Source organism: Marmota flaviventris, chromosome 1 (assembly GCF_047511675.1).
Source record: "Marmota flaviventris isolate mMarFla1 chromosome 1, mMarFla1.hap1, whole genome shotgun sequence".
Classification (NCBI taxonomy): Eukaryota; Metazoa; Chordata; class Mammalia; order Rodentia; family Sciuridae; genus Marmota; species Marmota flaviventris.
Window position 1 is genome coordinate 85,485,781 of NC_092498.1, and position 24,315 is coordinate 85,510,095.

The window sequence follows — 24,315 nt, forward strand, 5'->3', positions numbered from 1 at the left end:
ACTGATAGTTAGCCCCACATTCGTAATGGCGTAATCACCAACATAACCAATTCAGCATAATGGCCTTTTAATACAGAAACAATTACTTTGGATAATAAAATAACACTTTAATTTGCTTGACACCAAATTTGACCTATGTGGATCATCTGATGGTGAGGTGAGGGGAAGGGAAGTCTGTTGACTTCTAAATACATTATAAAGCGATAACACATAATGTATTTCAGGCCTGAGATGCTTCAAATGGCTTAGTGGAAAAAAATAAAATGACTATCAGAATAAGCTATTGCTTTGGAATTTACAAAATACTTCATAATTTGGGTATTGATTTCTCAAGTTTCCCTAGGGAGAGATAGCTAAACCTTAGAGTTGATGCGCTTTGATTAAATTTATTCATTCTGAACACCTACTGTGGGAAGTGCTATGGGGGATAAAATCAATCAGCAAAATTTTATAGCGTGAAAAATAATCCTGTGTCCTGGGAGGGAAACAAACTAAATTCATTGCTCCATCAGAGTAACTTTTTATATCTATCTTTTGTTATTGTTTTAATTTTTGTTATTTGTTTTAATTTTCCTAAGTGTTTTCAAATTCTTGGGGAAGTAGGTGAGTTTTAAATCCCAAATAGTTAAATGCTTCCACATGTATACCTCCTACACAGACGAGAGAGGCAGCCATTTGTATACTTGGTTTCGTGGACTGTTGTTAGAGGCAAGAACCCTAATTTTTTTCATTTGAAAGGAGACTAGCTGGGTCCAGGCTTTGGGGACTTGTTTCATATAACATCAGGGGTTCCAAAAAGCCTTACTTGATGCCTGCTTTAAAAAAATGATTCCATGCTTGTTTTAGTCTGTGGCTTTTTAAAATTTATTTATTTGTTGTTGCTGGACCAAAAGACCAGACAAGAACAACATCGAGGAGAAAAAGTTTATTTGGGGCTCGAAATTTTAGAAGTCTCAGTCCATAGATAGCTGATTCTACTGCCCTGCACCTGAGATGAGGCAGAACATCCAGATGCAAGAATGTGGTGGAGGAAAGCAGCTCAGAGCATGATATGAGGAAGCAGAGAGAGGGACCAAATATATACCAAAGGTATGCCCCAGAGATGTGTCTCCACCCACACCCTACCTGCCTGCAGTTACCACCCAGTTAATCCATTCAAGTGGAGTAATGCACCAATTCGGTTAAGACTCTCATGACTCAATCATTTCACCTCTAAATCTTCTTGCATTTTTTCACACTTGAGTTTTTGGGGCACCCCTCATCTCTAAACCAGACCCAAACTGATTACTAAAGTCTGACAATGAATTCCTGACAGCTAACTATGTCTCCCATTAAAAGGCAAATATTTCCTGGGATATAATAAAGGTTATCAATAATTTACATTTTAGTGAGAATTCATTTGTAACAACTTTCCTAAATTAAGTGAAGAAGACATTAATAAACACATTACAGAAAAGGATTAAGACAAGTTGCTATCATTTTATAATTAAGGACAAGATGATTTATAAAGTTCTTTCTTAATAGAAGATTTTTATGTGTGAGAAATAAAATCATACTGAATATATAATTTTGTATGTTAATCTTATTTTTTGTTTGACATATCATAGGTATTTTCCTATCAAAATTATTTGATTTTGTCACCTGCTATGGACTAAAATGTGTGTCTCACTGCCCCACCCCCCAAATTTACATGTTGTAATGCTAAATCCCAATATGACTCTATTTGGAGATTGGATCTTTATGGATGTAACCAAGGTTGAATGGGGTCATCAGGGTGAGAACCTTATTGGGTATGATTAGTGTCCTAGAGAGGCCACTCTCTCACTGCTATGTGAGGACAATTGGAGGTAGCTGTTTGCAAGCCAGGAAGAGAACTTAGAAACAGCCAATGCAGGACCAAGAACTGGGATTCTAACCTCCAGAGAAAATAAATGTCTGTTTATCCATTTATCCAGTCTATGGTATTTAGTATTTTAGTAATATATCCTCCAGTGGCTGTACATATGCTATTATAGAGAATGCCTTAAAAGTAATTAAATTTAAATTATTTGTTTAAAAAAAATAATAATTATTTCTTCTACTCCTGGGCAATTGCATCTTATTATTCATAACATAGAAGATGCTTTTAGATCTGGGTGAGTCACCTTTTAATAAAATGTCTTTGCTTCCTTCTTTCCCTTTTCACTTGGGCATTTGAATGTTGAATTTTCTTGGAGATTGCATACATTGCATGCAAAACCTTACCACTAGCCACTGGTCCTTCTCGCCTCTCCAGGATTTGGGGGTTGCAGATGAACTGTCCTAGATCAGTGCTATGCTCACTTTGGTCTGTGCCAGAATCTCTCTGTGAACTGTGTGCTGCTGGTTCACAAGGAGACAAATATAGAAACTAAGAGGAGGTTCAGAAATCTTCATATGGATTGGAAATTGCTGTACTAAGAAATGGTCAGGGGATGGTCATTTAGGAGAGAGACCAAATTGTGGGGCTCTGGTATATTAGGAACCCTGGAAGCTGGACAAAACAGGCAAACAAGCAGGGGAGAAAACTGGTCTTTCTTTGATAGGCTGAGAACTCCCCTAGATCAGAGGAGAGAATGTAAGCACATGGGCCTTGAATCTCCAAACGCCCGCACAGAGAGGAATGCAGAACAGTGTTAAGAGACAGACTTTGTTGAAACCCCAGCTCTCTCCCTTATTTCTTCAGAGACCTTTGTCAAATTTCTAAAACTTCCTGTGTCTTGGATTCCTCATCTGTAAAAGTCAGGAATAACAATACAATGGACTTCAGAATATGTTCCTACAGAGAAAGAACTTAGTGCATTGTGTTGCATGTACCAGTAAAGGGAAGCCACTATCACTGTGTCCCTAGACAGCACCCCAGCAGAAGTTTTCAGAAGGTTTCCTTTCCTTGTTATTGTTACAAAACACAGCTCTTGAGTAGAGGCTCCCCTCTTTTTATCAGCCTATCTGTGGTGCAGGACTTCTTTGCGTTTGTCTTCTACAGAGGTTGGGGCCACATCCCTTGCAGGTTGGTGGCATGGATCAGAGCTGACAGGTCAGGAAATCACAAACCCTCCAGAGCAACAGTCTCTGTTCCTTCCTGCCCTGCTGCCAGCTCATTAAAAGCTGGGAGTGTTTATCTCAGAGTTGCCAGATGCCCATCCACTTGGGATTGTCCTGAATTTTATTACTTTGTCCTGTTTACAGTCCTTACAGGGCACACCGTGGCCTGAGACTAGATAGGAGATGGGTGTTCATGACGTTTCTACATCCTGGCATACCAAGATCTGTTGGCTGTTTCATTCTGTGGCCACTGTTGACCCTTTCCTTACCCTGATGGCTTGGTGGACCTGGAGAGCTGAAAACGTGTCAAAGTTAGTGTCAGATCTGGGTTTTCATCCTGACTCTGCTGCTTATGACCTTCAAGTCCCCACCAGCATCCTCATCTAATAGCAACCCTAATAGTAACCCCACCATGTGACTGTGGCGACTGAAGAAGACAGCTTTTGGAAGGTGTTCTGATGCATGCTAAATGTGACCTCTTTTCCATTCTACTAGCATAGGGTGTCCTCTCTCTCCCACTGTGTGGCGAGCTAAGTGTACAAAGTGAATTCCCCACTAGAATATAATCTCCTAAAGATAAGAAGATGCCTGTTTTATTTATTGCTCTACCTCCAAGTTCAGGAACAATGCCTGGTGACAGTGAATACTTAATGTATGTTGGACAAATGAATTAAAGTATACTTTCACGCTTCTTGCAGTCTCCCGTACATACTTTCAGCTCTAAGCAACGGAAAACCCTGAATCAACCTACTACAATGGGAAGTTTGGAAATAGTTCCTGTGGTTGATTAAGTTGATGGCTCACCAACATTATCCTCAGCTCAGGTTCTTCTCATCTTTCTTCTCTAGATTACCTCATAGTCATAACGGGCTGCTACTGTTCTAGGCATCACATCTACACATAGTAATAGCCAGCAGAAGCACAGAGAGCCTCTCTCACTTATCATATTTATTTTCAAGAGTGGAGAAACCTACCCTTAAAACCATCTAGCTAAATTTTGCTCACTTGGCCATGTCTAAACCAAGGTCAAAGTTGGCCCAATTAGGATTAACCCAGAGTCATGTGTGGGAAAGGTAGATATGGGAACAGATTCTGGGCTTTGTCAAAAAGGAAGAGGAAAGGGCAGCCAACAGTGTCAGATATACCTATTCTTTGGAGAAAAATAAAAAAGAATGATTAAGCAAAATTAAGCAAGTGCATGAAAAAACATGTGTTTATGATACATGCAAATAAAGGGCTGGTGAAATTAAGTGAAGAAGGAAATGTATTTTGAGGCATTTGGGGAGAATTGTATCAAACCTAGTTACCAGATTCCAACATAAATGTGTATTGGATCCACAGCTGGCTATGTCAAGGAGATGCCTAAAGCAAGATGGTGCAGGGTAAAATCTATTTCACAATGTTACACTATTTTGTGGATTAAGTTAGAGATTCAAATCAATCATAATTGTTGCAGCATAATCTCATTAAATGCATCCTCTATTAATTCAGAGCGTGCACTAGTTCATTTGGCTAGGCCAGTGTTAGCTTTGGTATTTTCAAGGGAAAAATGGTTTTCAAAAGAAATGAACAGTTCAAGTAGGAGTGTAGAAAAAGTATGAAATTGATTTTAATATTCTAGCATATAAAATATCATATGCAAATATATTTATCTATTTATTTAAGCCCTGTTATTTAACCTATATGTGACACTTAATGGCCAATGGTCAAAGATATATGCATTTAGAATTATCCAAATTGGTATATATCCTAAAATACTTCATAATGCAAATTCCCTTAATGTTTCCACAACCTTTTCTGCAATGAGTTTGAATTTGTGAGCTTTTCTTGAGTCCCCAGACCTCAGGATACTTAAGTTCACATTCAGACCACAGGAAGCATGCCCTTATTTCTAGTGCTACTACTGTGAGGCTGTTGAGGCCAAGCTGTGGGGGCCCATATTTGCTGGAGACAACATATGGCACAGAATCAGACTGTGAATCCTGGACAGCCAGACTACCTGCGTTCAACCCCAGCTTGGCTACTTCTTAGTGGTGAGACCTTGAGTGCGTTATACCATCCCTCCATATCTCAATTCTGCATCCATAAAATGAGATTTATAGAAAACTTACAGTGTTGTGATGAGTACATAATTAGCAATATAGAGCATATATAATGCTATAAAGTTATAAGAACTTCATATATGCTAACTAAGCATATATAATGTTTGCTATTTATTATCATATTTTGAATGCATGAATTCAGCATGAATAGACTGGATCATAAGTATTCTTATTTGAAGGAATTTTTAAACCAATTATGATTAGGAATGTGGCAAGTGACTTCTTTTCCAGGTCCCTTGAAAAGCAGCATTTCCCTAAGTGCATGGGAAAGTTTACCTAGCATGTCTTCTCTGACAGAGCAGCCATAGTATAGAAGGGTAAATGTCTAGTGGGTTACAATATTTTAACAAAATCTGTTGTTAATTAACTACTCAATTCACTCTCAAGAAGTGTGCAATGATTTGATTACAATGCATACTGAGGGACAGTCTTACCTTTGTCTCCCACTCAATTAAACGTAGTTGTATTGAATATGTACTTCCAGCATGAAGATGAAATTTTTTGTTTGGGTTTGAATCTAGTTGTCTTTTGTTTAGAAATCATCATTACTTTGCCACAGAGTCAGAAGAAAATGCATTGACTAGCACTTGTTTAGCTATTTTAAAAATAAATTTCTTCTGCATGAATTATTCCACCAGGGGTTGGGGTGTGTCTGACTTTTGCAATGAACTGAGTCACCTTCTATTTGTGTTCATGGTCTTGGGACTTTGCCACTCTGTTAAGGCTGGAGATCTAACACGGGCATGTGAGTTGCTCCTTGCATTATTATCCATATAGCTCTGAGCAACCTGAATCTTCTGAGTATTGGAGAGATGCTTTATCTCCTGCATTCAAACTGAGAGTGAAGGGAAAGCAATTGACTTCTTGTCAGTTCCTGGAATTCTTTCTACTCCTCCAAGTAGCAGGTCATTGCTTCATCTCCGGTACTGGCTTAGTCTGTAATAGAAAATCAGTTAGTTGTACACAAGACACCACTTATGGAGTCCCCACCCTGACCTTTCTAAGAAAAGCCAGGAGCTTAGAGTCTTAGGAAAATATCAGGATGGAGTCTCATTACCAGTTCAACATGAATTAATACTCTTATTGATCCTTTCTGGGGTGAATCTGAAGACAGATGCCCTGCTCCCAAGTTCTAGTGCCCCCAACTTCTGATTTCATATCCCTGTTTTAGACCTTTCATACTTTCCTGTGGTGCTCATAACAAAATTAGTATTCCTTTGTACTTCTTTTTCCTGAATGTTTTCAGGAATGAGTCAGATCTTCTTATAATGTATGGGCAGCCTGGAGGAAAATGCTGTTATTTTGAGAGTTAGTCAGGAATTCCTTTCAGGGAAGAGACTGTCTGCCACCTTAATGGAAGCATTTGGTTACGAAGATAAGGCCCTCAGGAGATAGCCTAGATGGTCTGGGGCTGGGCTAAGAGATAGCAAACTAGTCTGTAGAAGAAGTTTACAGGAATTTGGGGATGTGTGGGGAGCAGAGAGGAAAGAAGAGGGGAGTGGGATGAAGTGAGGGAAAAGGCAAGATGGCGGCAAGTGGTGGGAACAAATGAGGGACTTGAGGAAATGGAAAGTCTGCTTCCCATAGATACTAGGAGTGGCATTTTGGCAGAAATCAAGTAAAAGAGGTTACATTCAAAACCTAGGTTCACATGGGCAGCCATAAGAGTTGAGAGACAAGGGAGATCAAGAATGCAGCCACAAGTAGCCATTGGTGAGAGCAGTGACCCTGAGAATATAAGCTCTCAGGGATTCTCAGGCATTAGGGGAGGATACTGGCCTTCCCACAGGATGTGGGATGAAGTCTTGAGCCAGTTTTTATGTAAACCTTAAAGGAGGGGGTGATCCTTGGCTGTCAGCTGTGCTGTATCTGTACTGGGGGAAGATGTTTTTAGTTGAAGAATTTTTGAAACTGCTATGGAGATGAATGAAACCTTAAAGTAAATTTTATGACTTCTGTGTCTTATAAAAAGAAAAGCACATCAGCAGCATTAAAAAAAAAAAGTTGTTTTAAAGGATTTCTTTATCCTAATAGATAGAGATTGTCTTAGGATAATACAAATATTCTGAAGATTTAATGAAGTTATCTGAAGCCATGTAGACATTAATTAGAGTTCTATAATTAGAATTATAGTTATAGCAGCTTCTTACAGCAGAATCGAGGGCAGTATTTCAATATTTCAGGTTTCCTGTGCTGTTGGAACACAGTACCTGGTACATTTTTCTATAGCATGGCTTTCATAATTCTTTCTAAATGACCATGATGATAGATATTTAATTGTTCTTTAATTAATGGTGGAGTAAAAAATGTATTTATCTTTGTGCTCATCCCAGTCTCCCTTCTCTTACAAGCAAACAGTCTGTCTGCTTTTTGTGCACAGAGCCACCCCAAGCGATGATGACACCGAATCCAATCAGAAAAGCAGCATAAAGATGAAAGGTCTTACCAATGAGAAGTGAACTTGCTAAAGCACACCTTTCAATGAATTTGGACAAAACTGAAAAATGTTGTTGATATCAGATCCTTAGGCTGATTACTGAAGCGTTCGATTTTTCAGTATGTCAATTCATCACTGTCCACCTGGTTATATTTAACACTTTCTCCTGTTCCCAGCATGTCTGCTGAGATAGGCAATCACTGTCACATGACATCTGCCTCTCAAGGAGGTCAGCAGACCATTTGGGAGGCCGCGGTTTCTTTTCCCCTGCTGCCTCTATTCTTTCTCGGGTATTGCTGATGGCAGATGGAGCCTCAGTGTCTTGTGGGATCTAAAATATTAATAAGATTAGGGCTTTTATCCTTCAAACAGTTTAGTCTTTCCTTTTAGAGGCTCTGTAAAATGTCTCATCTGTTAATTTATGGCACCGGCTCTCCAGGAAGACTTGCCACCACTTCCAGATACCCAAATCCCACGTTTCCCAGTGTCCTTCCTTTCCATTCAGCCAGTCCTGGTTGGCGTCTTAAATCACTCTCATCTTGCAGAGACACTTGGATGCGTTTAATTCCATTTTGAGATGAGAGGTCTTGGGGTGCGTTTTAATAAATATTTGATGGGAATGCTAGCCTTGGGGGTCATTCTTATTTACAAAATTAGAGATGGTGTCTCGGAGGAAAGCTTAACTTGGGCGAGAAGCAGTGTTTATAAATGTGCACAGCACTGTGGTGCGTGGCTTTCCTTCCACTTTTCAGAACACAGTAGTTGTCCATGGTTCCATTTTTAGAAGCAGTGATTAAATTGCTGAGCACTGCTGGGTGATACCAATTAAAACAACTGTTGTCTATTCAACAGTCTCTCTCTTTCTCTCTCTCTCTTAAATGGAAAGAAAAACTCACTTTTCTGCATATATCCTACAAAACACACGCATAGATCATATGATGCAATTTAGATTGTTTTAAAGGACCATAATGGCTTCAGTTTAGATATCCCATTTCGGCCAGGCAATGAGCATCAATTTTGTTAATTAAGAATTTTAGGTTCTTTAAATTTATAGTACAATTGCAATTTACTTTGTATTGCAGAGGGTCTTTGCCCCATGGCACCATTAGCAAAATGTCCACTTACATTATTTGCTGACAATGAAATGGCAAGTAACCATTTTCGTCACCCCCTCCTCTGTTTCTCCCCCCATTGAAATTTCTCATCCAATGCCAATTGTTTGTCAGCAGAATGCAACCACGGAGAGTTTTGGCTTAAATCTTGTTCTTTCCTTTTCCTTTCCCCTCTTAAGAAAAAGCCAATTCATCAGGTAGGAAAGGACTGCCTTTTGCAGTCTCAGGTCCTGCCAGAGACAAATGACTGTAAAAATTTAAAATCAATCATTAACAGATTAGCTGTTGGTCCAAAGTAAATAGCAATCAGCTTATTAGGCATCAGGCAGAGTGAGATAAAGGGGAAGAGTTATTGAAAATGAGGATGTTGTCTGGGCTCTGCTTGTGGGGTAGTGCAAGAGAGGGGGCTGTTTCTTTGTGACTCTAATTACAAATGGGAAACAAGGTAGCTGGATAAGTTGAGTCCTTGGTCCTGTTACACGGAGCCCTGTGGCTTTCTGTTTTATGTCATGGCTGTGTTCACCTTGATTAGCATGGAAGTTAGTTGTACTCCAAGTTGCTCCCTTCTTTACCTTTGAAACAAGATCTGTCAAGTGCTGTTCAGTTGATCCTACAAAGCAGCCCAGAAATCGTGGCTGAGCCTTGTCAGTTTCAGGACCTGTACCTTCCTTATCCCTTTGCATGTTTGGTTCACATCTCATGATATGTTGGTGGGTAGGAGGGAAGTAAAGGGATGGTTCATTAGCATTCATCACACACCTAGTTTCAGGTGTGTGAGCTTCTACCAGGCAAATGCCAGTTATAAGTTATAAGGCAAGGTCTGCAGATGGATGTTAAAATCAGCTTAGGGAGAAACAGGATATTTATAAACATAGTCTCCAAGTATCTTTCCCAAGATATATGGTCCTCAGGCGCTCGTCCAAGAGGTTTGTCCTACCAGACCCTACCCCACACGTTCCATACTGCCATCTCTTCTTCCCCCCACCCCCCACAGCGTGGTTTCCAGTGCCTCCTCTCACGACAGGAAGGCAATGGTCTGACCAATAGTTAGAAAAACTTACTTTAGATTGGTTGGCTTGTGTCTTTGGTTTTCCCCAACCGCTTCCTCTGATCTTCCAAATTGGTGGATGCAAATACTTTTCTTCTTTCTTTAGGAGACTAGTGTCTTGGAGCAGAGAGAGTATCTTGCTTATCTTCTAACCATAGCAGTGAGTTATAATAGCCCCAAACAGTTTAATTATCAAGTTGTATTTGTTGATGAGTTGAACTTCTGTGTCCTTCATGATCTGATCCCATCTAATTCCCCTTGACTCTCAATGTCTTCTCTCCACTTCCCCTGGCTGCTGTTCTCAAGCCCACAGGCAAGTCCTGCTCATGACCATTACCCCCACCCCTTCACCTTCTGCCATTCAAATCCTTCCCAGGCCTCCTGACCTGTGCAGAACATGCCTACTCCATTTTTGGACACATGTACTCCCTTCTTGGCCATTGTTCTTTTGTTTTGCTTTTCTAATTGCATACACAATTCCACAGCATAAATTATCTTGAGTAATTAGATTACAATATCTTCATGGTCAAGGTCCATGCCTAATAGTGCTATTGTATACTTCTGGGCCAAGAACATAATTTTAAACACACTCAATAAATTTGTGATCAGTTTCAAAATTTAAATCACAAAATAAATCTTTTGCTACCTCCTAAATGAAATAAGAAGCAAATTAAAGCTAGGAAGGAAAGAACCAGAAAAGAACAAAATAAATCACCTCAAAGGGCATGTAAATATTTTTAAAAAGTAGTAGCTCTATATTTGAAAGGAAATTGATACTTTGAAGAGGAAAAGGACATTATTCACAAAGAAAAAGCTATCCTGGACTGATATTTGTCAGATGATGAACTAATATTAACTATTCCAAACTCTTATCTAAATGTAATGCTAATTTCTATTTCCCCCAGTGCTTTGTAGCTTGGTAAAGACAGACATCAGTATCTCCCTCCATTGTATAGAAAGATGAGAAATCGTGGTTCAGGGTATGCATATGCTTGCCCCGTGTCCCCAGTGGCTAAGTGACAGAGCCAAGCCTAAATCGTCCTGTGGCTTCAAATCCAGGGTTCTTCCCACCACCCATGCTCCAAGTCTCTGCTGGTTGAGAATGAATCCTTTCCTTCACTTTCCTGGGGCAATTGTGCAGCTTTTGTGAAAGACCTATCACTCTGAAGATGAATTGAACTATCAGGTAAACATTTAGGAAAAGGAGAGGAACGAAGTTGGAATTTAAGTAGATCCTGGTGTCTGGGCAGCCTGGCACTATAACTGATGATATAATTACTTCCCGTAACAGGGAGCACCAATCACAGAGCGGGCGTAAAAGAGGCTCCTAAATATCTACAAGAATGGATACAGTGACAGCCCTTCATTAGCACAGGCAGGTGCTGGAGTCTGCATTCCACTGTTGAGTGGGATGATATTAGAGTGAATTTCTGGCCCTGCCCAGCATTCAGGTCCCCTGTCCTGCCCTGTGACCAGCCTTTCTGCTCTTTTCTTCTATTACTTCCCTTTACTCAATTTATGGTCCATTAGGAGACCCAGGATTTTCTAAACACAGTCCTCCTTTTTTTTTCTGTTTTCCTGACTTAACCCACCTCCGGTGACTTTCCTCTCTCCTTAGAGAGGAAAAGGTCTCCTCTTCCATGAAGCTGTTGTGCTCTCTCAGCTGGACCTGAGCTTCCCCTGCTTCTGAACCCACTGCATTTTTTCTCTTGTATTTTTAAGGTCATTGTTATGTTCTGCCTTTATTATATAATAATGGCACTATTTCTCCCTCCCTTGAGACAGCAAAACCTTCCAACCTTCCAAGAAGGCTTAATCAGACCCTAGCACAGTGCCCAGGGCATGACAATCCTCCATGTAAATACTGGTCAGGAAAAATGACTGAATGAACCTCTTACTTGCCCATTAGCTGGGGAGGTTTTGCATTTTTTGCATGCATCTTTGTATCTACCACAGTATCTCAGTCAGTGTCTTATATGTAGCAAGGACATTATGTATTTTTTGTTGAAAAGAAGAAACATGCATGGTTGAATAAAGTGATAAAAAACAAATAAGTTGGACATGGTGGTGCACAGCTGGAATCCTAGCGGCTTGGGTGGCTGAGGCAGGAGGATCTCGAGATCAAAGCCAGCCTCGGCAACTTAATGAGGCCCTAAGCAACTCAGTGAGACTCTGTCTCTAAATAAAATACAAAACACCAAAGAATTGTCTGGGAAAGAGCCAGATGTGGCACATGCCTGTAATCCCAGTTACTCAGAAAGCTTAGGCAGGAGGACTGAAAGATCAAGGATAGCCTGGGCAAGTCAGTGAGACCCTGTCTCAAAATTAAAAGAGATAGGGGTGTAGCTCAGTGGTAGAATGCACCTGGATTCAATCCCCAGTACCCCAAAACAAAACAAACAAAAAGCAAGCCCCCACCCCAAATAAAAAACATAATATATGGGATACTGAGGTGAAAAATCAAGGTGAACACAGGTCATGCCAGATAACAGAGTTCCCTAAAAGAGATTAGTGATAATTGAAACCAATGTATAAACTCCTGGATGTCTGAAGTAATCTTTTGAAATTTCTGCTCTTATTCAAAATATAAGTGTAAGAAATATGAATGTCTCTTTTCTCAGTGATGGTGATATTAAGGGCAATAAACCAATATTCCATATTCCACATATTTTAAAGTAAAAATATTGATGTTTTTCAGTATCTGAATATTTGTATTAAATGTGGCATTAAAAAAAAGACGAAGCTGGAATCATTTCTATCTTAAAGCATCTTGATGGTTTATGCAGCATTAAGATTTCACCTAGGCCACCCCCTCCCCTGCTGATTGCCCATGCAGGACTTCCTGTTGTTTTTCTTCCCACTTCTGAGTTAATAATGAAGTTGGCATTTTATGTCTGGGTCATTTGTAACTCCCCTCCCTTTCACAGTCCCTGGCCCCCAGTGGAGTCATCCTGGAATCAGATAAGGTAGGGGCAGAAACCTCAGACTGGGAGCTGGTCCCTTCTCAGGTAGAACAGTAGGGGATGGCACCCATCTCTCACCTTGTCATGAAATGCTGATATTCTGGAATTCATTCTACACAATCGAATTTGCAGGATTTAAATGCAAGATTCTCCTATCTTTGCCTCACTATTTTCTCTATAGAATATGAAAAAAAAATTCCCCAGAATTTGCTCTTTCTCCTCTCTTCAAAAATTTCCCTATGTTAGCAACTAATAAGAAAACAAATAGAAGGGCAAAATTCACCAAACTGGGAGATACACTAAGTACTTGAAAATGCCCTTCCTTCCTTCCTTCCTTCCTTCCCCTCTCTCTCTCTCTCTCTCTCTCTCTCTCTCTCTCTCTCTCTCTCTATTGCAGTACTGGATATTGAACCCAAGGGTTCTCTACCTCTACATCCCCAGCCCTTTTTATTTATTTATTTATTTTTGAGACAGGGTCTCTCTAAGTTGCTGAGGCTGGCCTTGAACTTGCCAACCTCCTACTTCAGACTTCCTAGTCATTAGGATTTCAGGCATACACCATTGCATCTGGCCCTGTCATTCTATCTTAAGACACATTAGGGCAAAAACAGAATTTTAAAAATCCTAGGCATTGCAACTATTTCCCATGGATATTTACTTATTTGAAAAGTTCCCTTTGGAAGTGACTTAAGGTTGAATCCCTTTCCTTCCTTCCCACAGACTGTCCTCAGGTGGCAAGTTTGGTCACCTACCAAGTTTCTACACTGTGTCTGCATTATAGCAGCCTTGTCCAATAGAACTTTCCAAGGTGATATGGAAATGTTCTGTGTCTGCCCTATCTAGTAATGGTGGCCACTAGCCATGAGTGGCTACTGAACACTTGAAATGAGGTCAGTGTGACCAAGGGACTGAATTTTACATTTTATTTAAGTGTAAACAGCCACACATAACTAGTGACTAAGGCACCAGACAAGTGGGGTTTAGAGCCTCTTGTCTTTGACACCACTGACCCCGTGAACAGAAAACATCAGGGAGAAAGGGTGGACTTCTTCCATGCTGCTGGGGCAGCCTGAGGAGCCCTGGGGCTTCAAAGCCACTTCCCCTGCTCATCTGGTTCTTCCCCAGAAGCTTCAGAGGTTAAGTGAAAGCAAGAAGAAGGAGCCAGGATCTTGTCTGCTGTTTATGAGTTCAGTCTCTTTTTTTCAGCATCTTATTTAAAGGCCACATGCCAGATATCAATAGCAAGCTGGGATTATAACAGAACTGTCCATGCTGTTTTCAAAATTATTGTTTACAGCTTCTTTAAGTCTCCATGAAGTTGATGAGTCTGCAGAGAATCTTTTTGCAAAGAACTATTATTAAGCTGAGATTTACCCATAAATTACCAGTATCCAAATGAGATGTCTCCTACCACACAGCCTTCAACCCCTACTGCTCGAATATACAGTTTTGTTTGGAGAACTCTTTTTTTCCCCTTTTTTGGTGAGTTGCCGACACTTTGTTCTACAGCATCGAGAGAGCTCATTCTTATATTGTACCTTGTGCTGAATCTGACTGTACTTTATTGATGTTCTGAAGTAAAACAACCGTTTACTTTGCCCTTAAAGATTCCTGTTAACAAGGCCTGCACAGGTGAGCAAGGTATTTACATGGAGAAATAAACCCACTAAATAAAAATTATATCGAGAAAGGAGAATGGGTAAAAAAGGTGCGTGTATATGCTTTAGAGCTGGTCATAAAAGCTTTATTCCCACTCACAAAGATAGAAATATGGAAATTAGGATGCACAGAAAGATTGGGTTTAGAAAGGCCTTATAAATCTGTGCTGTTTCCAGGCTCTCAGCTGAGCAGAGTGTCAGCCACTTCTATGGAACCACCGGGGCATCACTTCATTGCTCTCTGCTCAGGACTGATGACCCAACAGCTGCCCTCCCTTCGACTGCCACACACAGCCTGGCCTCAACTTGCCCTCAGCACAGGCGCCATTAAGGCTGCTGCAGCATCCAGAAGGGAGGGTGGTACTTCAGGAAGCCTTGATTTTTGGGGAGGGGGCAGTGGTAATTACCACCACATGATTATTTTATTTTGTCTGAATTATTTACAATGCAAGGAAGCAGTTGGAGGAAGGGGATATTAGGGAGTGAGTTCAATCCCACTAGCATTGATTCGACCCAGAGCAAGAAGAGCAAACCTATTAAGAAGAAAAATCATTTCCTTTTCTTCCTCTCTTTCCCACCCCCAAGTCTTAGAAATAAATAAATAATGCAAAGAAAAGCTGTGGGTGGGTGACTGCCTGGGAGGGGCCCACCAGTGCTCATGGCTACTCTGAGGACCAGCTCCCAGGATTGCAGTGAGCTCTGGGCAGGAGCTTTCTGCAGTTCAGGTCTCTCTCCGTAGTGCTCATCTTGCATGTTGGTGCCTAATGAACACCACGTATGGATTTAAATCCCATTTAGATGATGTTCCGTTATGGAACCTATAATCAGGAGACTTGGGTCTTAATCTCAGAGGTGCCATTCCCTTATTGTTTCTCAAGTTTTAAGATTTATAGCTCTCTGCCTTCTAGAAGAACCTATGGATGGTTTACAGAAGCAAATGTACTGAATGAGGGAACCCTGGAGGATCAAATAGAAGAGGAAGCAAGATGTGTCCATGCATTCAGGCACATCCCTGAAGAGAATATCCACAGAACAGTTCCCTGGCACATTGGAGGGGAGAATCTGGGTCTGGAAATGCCACCCAAGAGACATGGGGCTGAGACTCTAAGCAAGGCAGAGGTTTTATTAATATTTTTTTTCTTTGCTGAAAAACTTTTGCATCAAATGTTAAAATATAAATTCATAATATATGTATTTTAGTTCAGCTTTTGTGTGGCTGTGGCCAACATACCCAACAAGAACAAATTAGAGGTGAAAAAGTTTATCTGGGGCTTATACTTTCAGAGGTCTCAGTCCATAGATGGCCAACGCCATTGCTCTGGGCCCAACATGAAGGCAGTATGTCATGGGGGAAGGTCCCAGTGCAGGAAAGCTTCTCCTTACCTCTGAAGATTCTTGCATTAACAGGAGCTTCCATTAAAGGAACCTTTAATGTGTGAGTTTCAAAACTTTGCAGTGAAATGTTTATGATGTTTATGTATCTACCCACACAAATTTAGAAATATATTAATACCCTTGAGACTCCAATAACTTACCCTTACTCCCTGAAGTAACCACTATGATTATTTTGTATATCATTCTATTGCTTTTTAAAAACAAGTTTTGCATGTGTTTGAACCATGTGTTAGGACCACTGTAACTATGCTAATATATTCTTTTATGACTTGCTTTCTCCCCCCACTCAATATTTCCTTACAAATATTATGTTTGCAAAACTTGTTCAAGTTGATTCTTGTCATCTCCTTTATTCAACTTTAGAACTGTTTGTTATTCTGTTGTATAAATACTTTAAGACTTACCTATTCTTGTGATGATTATTTGGATGTCTCCTTTTTTTTTTTTAATTATAAACCACATTGCCTCAAGAATTCTAACATCAACGTCTGTTGGTACACAGGTCTGTGTCTCCATTGTACTTGCCTGAGTGTGGCATTGCTAGCTCATAGGGATTGAGCATCTTCAACTTTGTTAGATCTTGCAAGATCTTAATCGAGCTACTTGGCCAACAGCCATGTTCAAAAAGGAACTCAAGAATTTGAATCACTATGAACGGATTCAGCTGCTCTCAAATATCTGAATTAAGAGGAAAGAGTCTGTGTGGCTGAGAGGAATCCACAGAGGATGGTGCTGCTGCTGCTGCTGGTGCTGATGATGATGATGACAGTGATGACAGCAAACCCTTCATGCTTATCCATGCTGGAGACCCTGTTCTGAGCACTTTACACATGGACTCATTTAATCTATAGATACTCTAAGAGGTACATACTATTATTCCTAATTAGTGGGTGGAAACTGAGGCACACAGAAGTTAAAAAACTTATCCAAGTCATGGCTGATAATGTAGACTCTAGAGTGACAGACATTGTTTTGAACCCCATTCCTTGTTCTAGCCATTCACTTACCAGTTCCCTCTAAATGCCAGTGATAAGGGCAGCTATGGGTGATTGATCATCCTGCCCCTTGAGGTGTGGAATTGACCTTTCTGATCATAATCCATATCATACACAACTTTCCATAGTTCTCCTCACTGAGCAATTTGACTCTATTTAGATTTCATCAAAATTTGGTCATTAAGAAGCAAGGAATAAGCATTCTTTCTTGAGTAATATGGAATTTGACCAATTTGACTAATGTAAAAAAAATGTGAGGAGTTCTTGAATGAAAACATTCTAAGGGCTGGGGACATAGCCCAGTTGGTAGAGTGATTGCCTCACATGCACAAGGCCCTGGGTTCAATCCCCAGCACCACTTTCAAAAGAAAGTTTGAAAGCATCCTAAAAATCCTAACTTAACATTTTCTACTTAAAATCAATGCTGTGGTTATCAGCACTTGGCAAGACTGAAGAAGAACTGTTCTTCATGGCTCATCCTCATGTGGTGAAGGATAGGTACTAGAGTTTTCTTGGCAAAGGGGGGAGCACATTGACTATTTTAAAGGCTATTCAAAATTGTTAAAATATGATACAATAATACTATCATAGGTGTGTAGACATTGCTGTTTTTTTCTTGAAAAAATCAGCAGAAATGAAGAACCAAATATAAATTCTTACTTCAGGATCAATAAACTATTTTGGGGCCCAAGTTATACAGATTAGTCACTTACATGGTATCTCTCATCTTCAACTTTCATCTTCCCTTTGTCTGTGCAGGCATACATTTAACCAGGGTGGAAAAGTGATGTTACTAAAATGCAATACTTGGAACCCTTCTTTATGATGTGTTTTTAACGATAAACACATTATCAAAGATGATTAACAACAATGTTCTCAAGATAATAATTTGTTTGTATAAAATAGGGATGTTCATATGAAAACCCAATGAGGGCCAAATCATTAAGCTTTTCCTAAATCAAAGTGGGCATATTTCATGGTGAAATATGTCATCTTTAAATGTTGAAATAAAAAAAAAAAAATGGAAGTCTTTAAAGATTTGGCCTATGGAGTAAATTCCAAATGGGAAACAACACTCGTCCTGTAATGAGATGTAAATCATAACTCAGACATTTATCTTCTCCTCATGAATTCAATTCCCTACTGAAGCACAGGGAGGCAAAGAAGATATCAGAACTGAGAATAATGAAGCCAATGTGCAGACTCCACATGTAGGAATGACACTACCCTCACAAAATGGGAATAACTTAGAGGGCCTACTTACGGCACATGCCCATTCCAAAAGCATCCTAGACTAACATTTTATCAATGTGTTTTTGATCTAAATATCACCAGAGGGAAGATTAATGAGCTATAGGACATCCCCCCCCCCCTTTAAAAAGGCTAGTGTGTCAGAAAGAGTTAAGAAGTAATGGGTCATTTGCATGTGAGTGTGAATTGCTTTAATCAGATGACTTTCCTTTTGGCAATCAATGGGGAGGGTCTGTGCTGAAGGAGTCAGAGTTCTGAATTTAGGGGCTTAAATAAAGTGGGGGAGGGGAAGTGAAGGTAAGACACAGAGGTGAGGGCTTCAGGTAAACACGAAGATGCAGAGCACATGGGGAGAGAGGTGAGCATTGCTGAAAGCTTGTGAGGCAAGTGAACTGGGAAGGAAAATGTAGCTTACTTAAAAAACATGCCAGTATCACACCACTGGCATTCTAGTCCACTCTTGCTATGCCTCTTAGCATTAAATTGGTTTTCATGAGCTGGTTCTTAAGTATGATTCAAATTTTTCTTTTTATGAATAATGCCTTCACCATGTAGTCGATCAAATGAGTGGCTCCAAGACTTTATTTATTTGCTTTAGTTTCATGTAAGGAGAGTATAATTTTTCTCATCTCTTGACTTTGAGCTTGTCTAGAAAATCGTTTACGCCAACGACACAAGGACAAAAGTGTACCAGTCCTGACCACAGGCTTTGGGAAGATTTGTCTTTCTCTGTTTGCCCTTTATGCCCTTTTGTGATTGTGTCACTTCCATGAGCCAAGGTCTCTTTGCTACCCTTTAGCTGACCTGAAGAGCTACAGAAAGAAGCACCAGCTTAAATGACTGATCTCCAGCCTATATGAAGATATATGAAGATGTATAATATCTGTTTTAAGTCACTGTGTTTGGAATGATTTGTTATACAGCATCTTGTTGGCTATTGCTAACTGATACACAGAGTTCTAAAGAATCTTCTTACAAGTGAACTCTTGGGAAATAATTCACTGATAAGTTGAAATATTCTTGAATTATGACTAATCCTTTGATGAGAATTTTCTCTACTTTTTATTTGGTTACAGCTTTGGAAAAGACCATAATTTATTATCTGATACTTCAAAGATTAACAGAGACTCTGTACTTATGGCTAAACACTATTGCCTATTGCACAGAGCAGTGGTTTTCAGACAAATCTATGAAGTTTTAATCCTCTAGGGAGTTCTTATAAAGACTGCCATGGAGTTGGAATTCCCTCCTTTCATCCAGCTTTAACCAAAGCAGAACTATTTTAAGTTGTTTTGCATCATAGACTTCCTTATAAGACTTTGTCTAATTAAAAGGCTAAAGGAAATTTGAAAACCTCAGTGAACCCCTCACTTTTCTTGTAACTCCCAATCTTCCACTTCTTTGCATCTGTTCCTTCTAACCATCTTTCATCTTCCTGCAGAGAGCTCCTCTCCATTCTTCAATACTTTGTGGTGATTTTAAAATAAGTCCACAAATTCCTTGATACTTCTCTCTTTAAAAGATGGGGACTAATTGCCATCCTCTTAAGTGCAATCTGTACCTGGTAACTTTCAATGAGTAAAATATACAGGAAATGATTGATGTGAGATACCCAGGATTAAGACATTAGGAAACATCATTGTGATGTTCTCTATCTGTCTCTCTGTCTCTGTCTATCTCTCTGTCTCTCTCTCTCTTCTCTCTCTCTCTCTCTCTCTCTTACTTGGTTCACTCATTCTGGGGAAATCCATCTGACATTTCATGAGAACTCTCAAGCAGCTCCATGGGATGCAGAAGAGGAACTGAGGCCTTCTGCCAATAGCCATGTGAGTAATCTGAGTGCAACCTCATGAGAAATCTTAAGTTGGCCCTCCAGTTCTTTGATCCACCCGAACTGTCAGGGAAAAAACGTCCTGCTGTTTTAGGTAGCACTTTGGATTTGGGTTTAAGTTGAATACAATATTCAACTTGAAATATTCTTTTTTTTTTTGATACTTTCCTGAAATGACTAAGCGAGTGCAAATAATATTCTTCTTTCTCATTGTCTTTAATATATAAATTGTTTGCAGAATGTATTCCATTGCATTATCTATTTACATATCGGACACTTTCATTAGATGATAAAATATTTCTACACTCAGTTGCCTGGCACAATTCTTGGCATCTTACACACTGGATAAAGGATGAAAAAAAATTAGCTACTGCATAAGTCTGTAAAAGTCATCCCAAGAAGAATAATTAAGAAAAAGGATAAAAAATTAATTTCTATCTCTGCCATGGTAATCCTTGATTTTGACAAGAAATGAAAAATAAGAAGAAAATCCTTAAACAGAGTTAGTACCATATATATATATATATATATATATACATAAAAGTATATGTATATATCATGTAGAATATATAAAGTAGTTTTCTGCACTCTTGTACCAGACCGGGAGAGTTTTTTAATTAATTAATTAATTTATTTTTTTGTCCTAGGGATTAAACCCAGGGCTGCTTTATCATTGAACTACATCCCCAACCTTTAAAAAATGTTTATGTTTGTTGGTTTGATACAGGTCTCACCAGATTGCTGAAGCTGACCTCAAACTTGTAATCCTCCTGCCTCAGCCTTCCTAGTTACTGGGACTACAGGCATTGCCACTATGCCCAGCTAGAAGGGGTGTTTTGTTGAGGTTTACAAGTGAACCAGTTGGAAAACTATCATTATCCAAAACAAGTCCAGGATTTACGTTTTGACCAAGGATATACAGAAGGTATATAAGTTACCAAGCTATAGATGCTATTCCGTTTTTCAGAAGCCAGTGCTACAGAGTCAACTAGGAATTGTGGAGGTGGCATCTGGTTAAATCCACATGGGCCCATGTGGAATGAGAACCCTTTGGGCATGCCAGACGATGCAGGTCCTGAACAATGAGGTATTTAAAATTGAGTTTTAATGAGGGTGATGATTTGTGCCTTTATTTCGATGATCATCTAAATATTAGTTGAGGAATATGCTGGGTCACCTGGAGTTCAGACTAATAACTTAGAACTGCCATGTGGTTCCAGCTCCTGAGTTTATGATTCGACATGGCTCAGGCGCCCCTCATGTGGCAGAGCTTAACTTTTAATGTGCTGTTTCTTAGATCGGGGTCTGTGGACTTGTCATTTCAAGGGCCCACATGTTCTCACATTTGGGAAACTGTGATAGAGACAATAAATGCTTCCTCAGAGGGGAGATTATTGATTTTTCATCTGGGTAGTCAAGGGAAGACTTTATGAGGGGAGCTGGCATCTGAGCTGGCCCTCAAGGACAGACCCTGCATGCTTTTTCTTACCAAATGACATCCAGTGTCCATTTAAGCTATCTGCTTGAGAAAATAACCCCACTTTCTGAGGCCATTCATTCCTTTCTGGTTATTCTGTGAAAGCTTCCGTGTGTTCACTGTATTTAACTGGAGTGTGGCTCAGAGAGAAGATGGAATGGCGGCAAGGCATGGAGGGAGGAGGCACTGGGAACCAGAGCTTGTGGGCTTGACTGGAAACAGGAAGCAGCAGAGTGTAGCTGCAGCATGGGGCAAAGGCAGTGTGCAGTGGGACCCGGGATGCAGGGCTGGCGAACGCCTGTGGGGAAGGGCGAGGACCGTTTTTTCTTGTGCCTTTCCCTCCTGTAAGTAGGAAGGAGGAGTTCTTTCCACTTTTCTTCAGGGGTGATCATTTTATACTGACGGGAATGACTCTGACAATGCTGCAAGTAACACAGATTCATGATTAGATTGTTGGACAACCAAATCAGCATCACTTTGCTTTAGAATACTTGTTTACCTGTGACATTTGGGGGCATGTGGGGAATTTTTAATGTGCATCATCTTTGTTTCTTATAGAAGACATAGATGACACTTTTTTTGGGGGGCAGGAGTATAACCAGGAATTGAACTCAGGGGCATTAGAGCACTGAGCCACACCCCCAGCCCTATTTTGTATTTTATTTAGAGACAGGGTCTCACTGAGTTGCTTAGTGCCTCGCTTTTGCTGAGGCTGACTTTGAACTCTTGATTCTCCTGCCTCAGCCTCCTGAGCCATTGGGATTACAGGTGTGAGCCACTGGGCCCAGCAAGGACACGTTTTTAGTATTTGCCTTGCCCTGGCTAAAGGGAGGACCTGGGCAGTTACCCTTAATCTGCATGACCCTTCTCATAACCCCTTACCTGCTTTTACCTCCATCCCAGCTGATTCAATCCAAATGGGCACCTGACATTGGGACAGCCAATTCATTGTCTGGACTGAGCTGATCAGATTCTTATGGGAACTTGGAATTGGGACCCTGAAAAACTGAGTGAGAGGTAGATGGTGCTAGAACTGAAAGGGCATGCTACGGTACATCATGTTGAAAGCAGTAGAAGTCGGTCTGGAGAGAGAGGTAAAGAGAGAACAAGACAAGCACGGCAGAGATGAAGTATGTGTAGCAAGAAGATCCCTGCTTTCTGATATCCCAATTCCAATTCTAGTTGCTACTTGGTCGGCATGTAATTTGCTTCTCATGTTTCTAATCCTCTGTAGGATTGTTAGTTGAATCTTTATAATAAAATCCTTTAAACTTAAGCTAATTCGAATAGGGCACTGTTTCTGGCATCCACACATAACCCTTCTAAAATATTGCTGAATTTTCAAATGAAGCCATCGGCCCTCAAGAGATTATCAGGCTGAAGGGAGTAGCACCAGCTCATCAGTTTAGGTGCTAAGCCAGCTTCAGCCCATGAAACTTTTATAAGTTGGCTGCAGTTAATAAGTGGGACTTGGGGAAATGAGTTGGCAAAGTGCAATCTGACCACTGCTGAAAGAGATTGTGCCTTTTGAACTGACCAAGGATGAACCACAGACCTCAACAGTCACTATGAACACACACATAACCCTATATGTTATGTATGTAATAGATGTTATATCAAATACACACACTCTTAATTTCCCCTTCTCCTTCATTTGTAACAAAATCTCACAGCTGAAGAAAAGTCGTTGACAATCTTTCAGGTGTCTGATGGAATCTAAAGTTCTTTTTGCACTAACTATGAGATTTAGTCAGGGATGGGTAACATGAATGCATGCACCAAAATGAATTCCAAGAAGTGCTCCCTGCAGACATTGTCAGTAGCTGAGTTCCTGGGCTATGCAACTTGTAATTGAAAATCTTTACATTTTAGTTCCACCTGCCATTTTTCTAATTCTGTCCAATGAATGTCTATTAAAATAATACATTTTCTCTGTCTATCAAAAATCACACTTTAGTAAAAATGCATATCATTGGAAATTATTAATTTTAACGTATGATGATTTGGAATTTTTTTGGGATGATGTGATATTTTTCATGATTGTTGAAACCACAGGAAGGACTTTCATCCTGATAAGTAATAAATATGAGGTGGCAATGAGAAATATTACTTTAATGTCAATTTCCTTTGAATTGCTCAGAATCTTCTTTAGGCAGACTTCCAGGGGGAAATATCAGGGGACTAAACCAACAGAGGATGGAGACCCAGGGGTGTGCACTTTTCCCTTGAAGAATCTTTACTCTTCTGCTGTTCATCTGTTCATCTGTGGGAATGCTATCCTTCGAAGTACAGGAGCTGAGGGCAGTGTAATGAAGTTTTGCTTATCCTCTCTCTTGCGAGGATTTCTTTGAGCATGGAAATTTTATAAGGAACAACCCAACCGCGCTACAAAATGGTATCGATATTATGGGATTGCATCAATAGCATTGGCTGTTTGGTTTCCATCCACTTATCAGACATATTTACTTCTCAGATATTTCCTTAACCGGAATTGACTGTACTATAATTGCCTATTTCTTTGGTCCATTGGCTGTTAACCTTGAAGTGACTGGGGTAGAGCTGGTGAGGCCTTCCCTGTCAGGCCTGACCTCTCACTATGCTGGAGAGAGCGCTGCCATGACAACGGCGACAGATGTCAGCTAAGCAATGTGCACCCTAGAAAGACTCCTGTATTGAGAAAATCGATCTTGTAATGGTGCCACGGAGCACATTCGCTGAACTGCCAAGTGTTCTAGGCTTAATCATTTATTTCATCTAGCAGAGAGAAGAAAACATAAAAGAAATGAAATGAATTTGACCTCTGTCTTTTGAGTGACTTTAGTGCTACACTGAATTCTAGCAAGTGCCTCTTATGAATTTTAAAAAAAATTACATTAGGAATAACATTTTGAAGTGAAATGACTCTTGTAATGCCAACCCTCCAGAAACATGTTATTTCAAATGTCAGATACATAATAGTCATTTGCTATTTTCTGTGTATGTC

At 40.0% G+C, this 24,315-nt stretch overlaps 1 protein-coding gene across 2 annotated transcripts in view; it reads left to right on the forward strand.

The window, feature by feature from the left end:
* Snx10 (sorting nexin 10) overlaps nucleotides 1-24,315 on the forward strand; it is a 158,323-nt gene that overhangs the window by 94,449 nt on the left and 39,559 nt on the right. The window contains exon 8 of one of the 2 annotated variants that reach the window (XM_071613861.1): nucleotides 16,281-19,018. The exons of the other annotated variant lie outside the window; for it this stretch is intronic. Coding sequence (XP_071469962.1) covers nucleotides 16,281-16,307 — 27 coding nt within the window. The 3' untranslated portion in view covers nucleotides 16,308-19,018. Of the gene's footprint in view, nucleotides 1-16,280; nucleotides 19,019-24,315 lie in introns of those variants that run through there. 2 annotated transcript variants of the gene reach the window in all.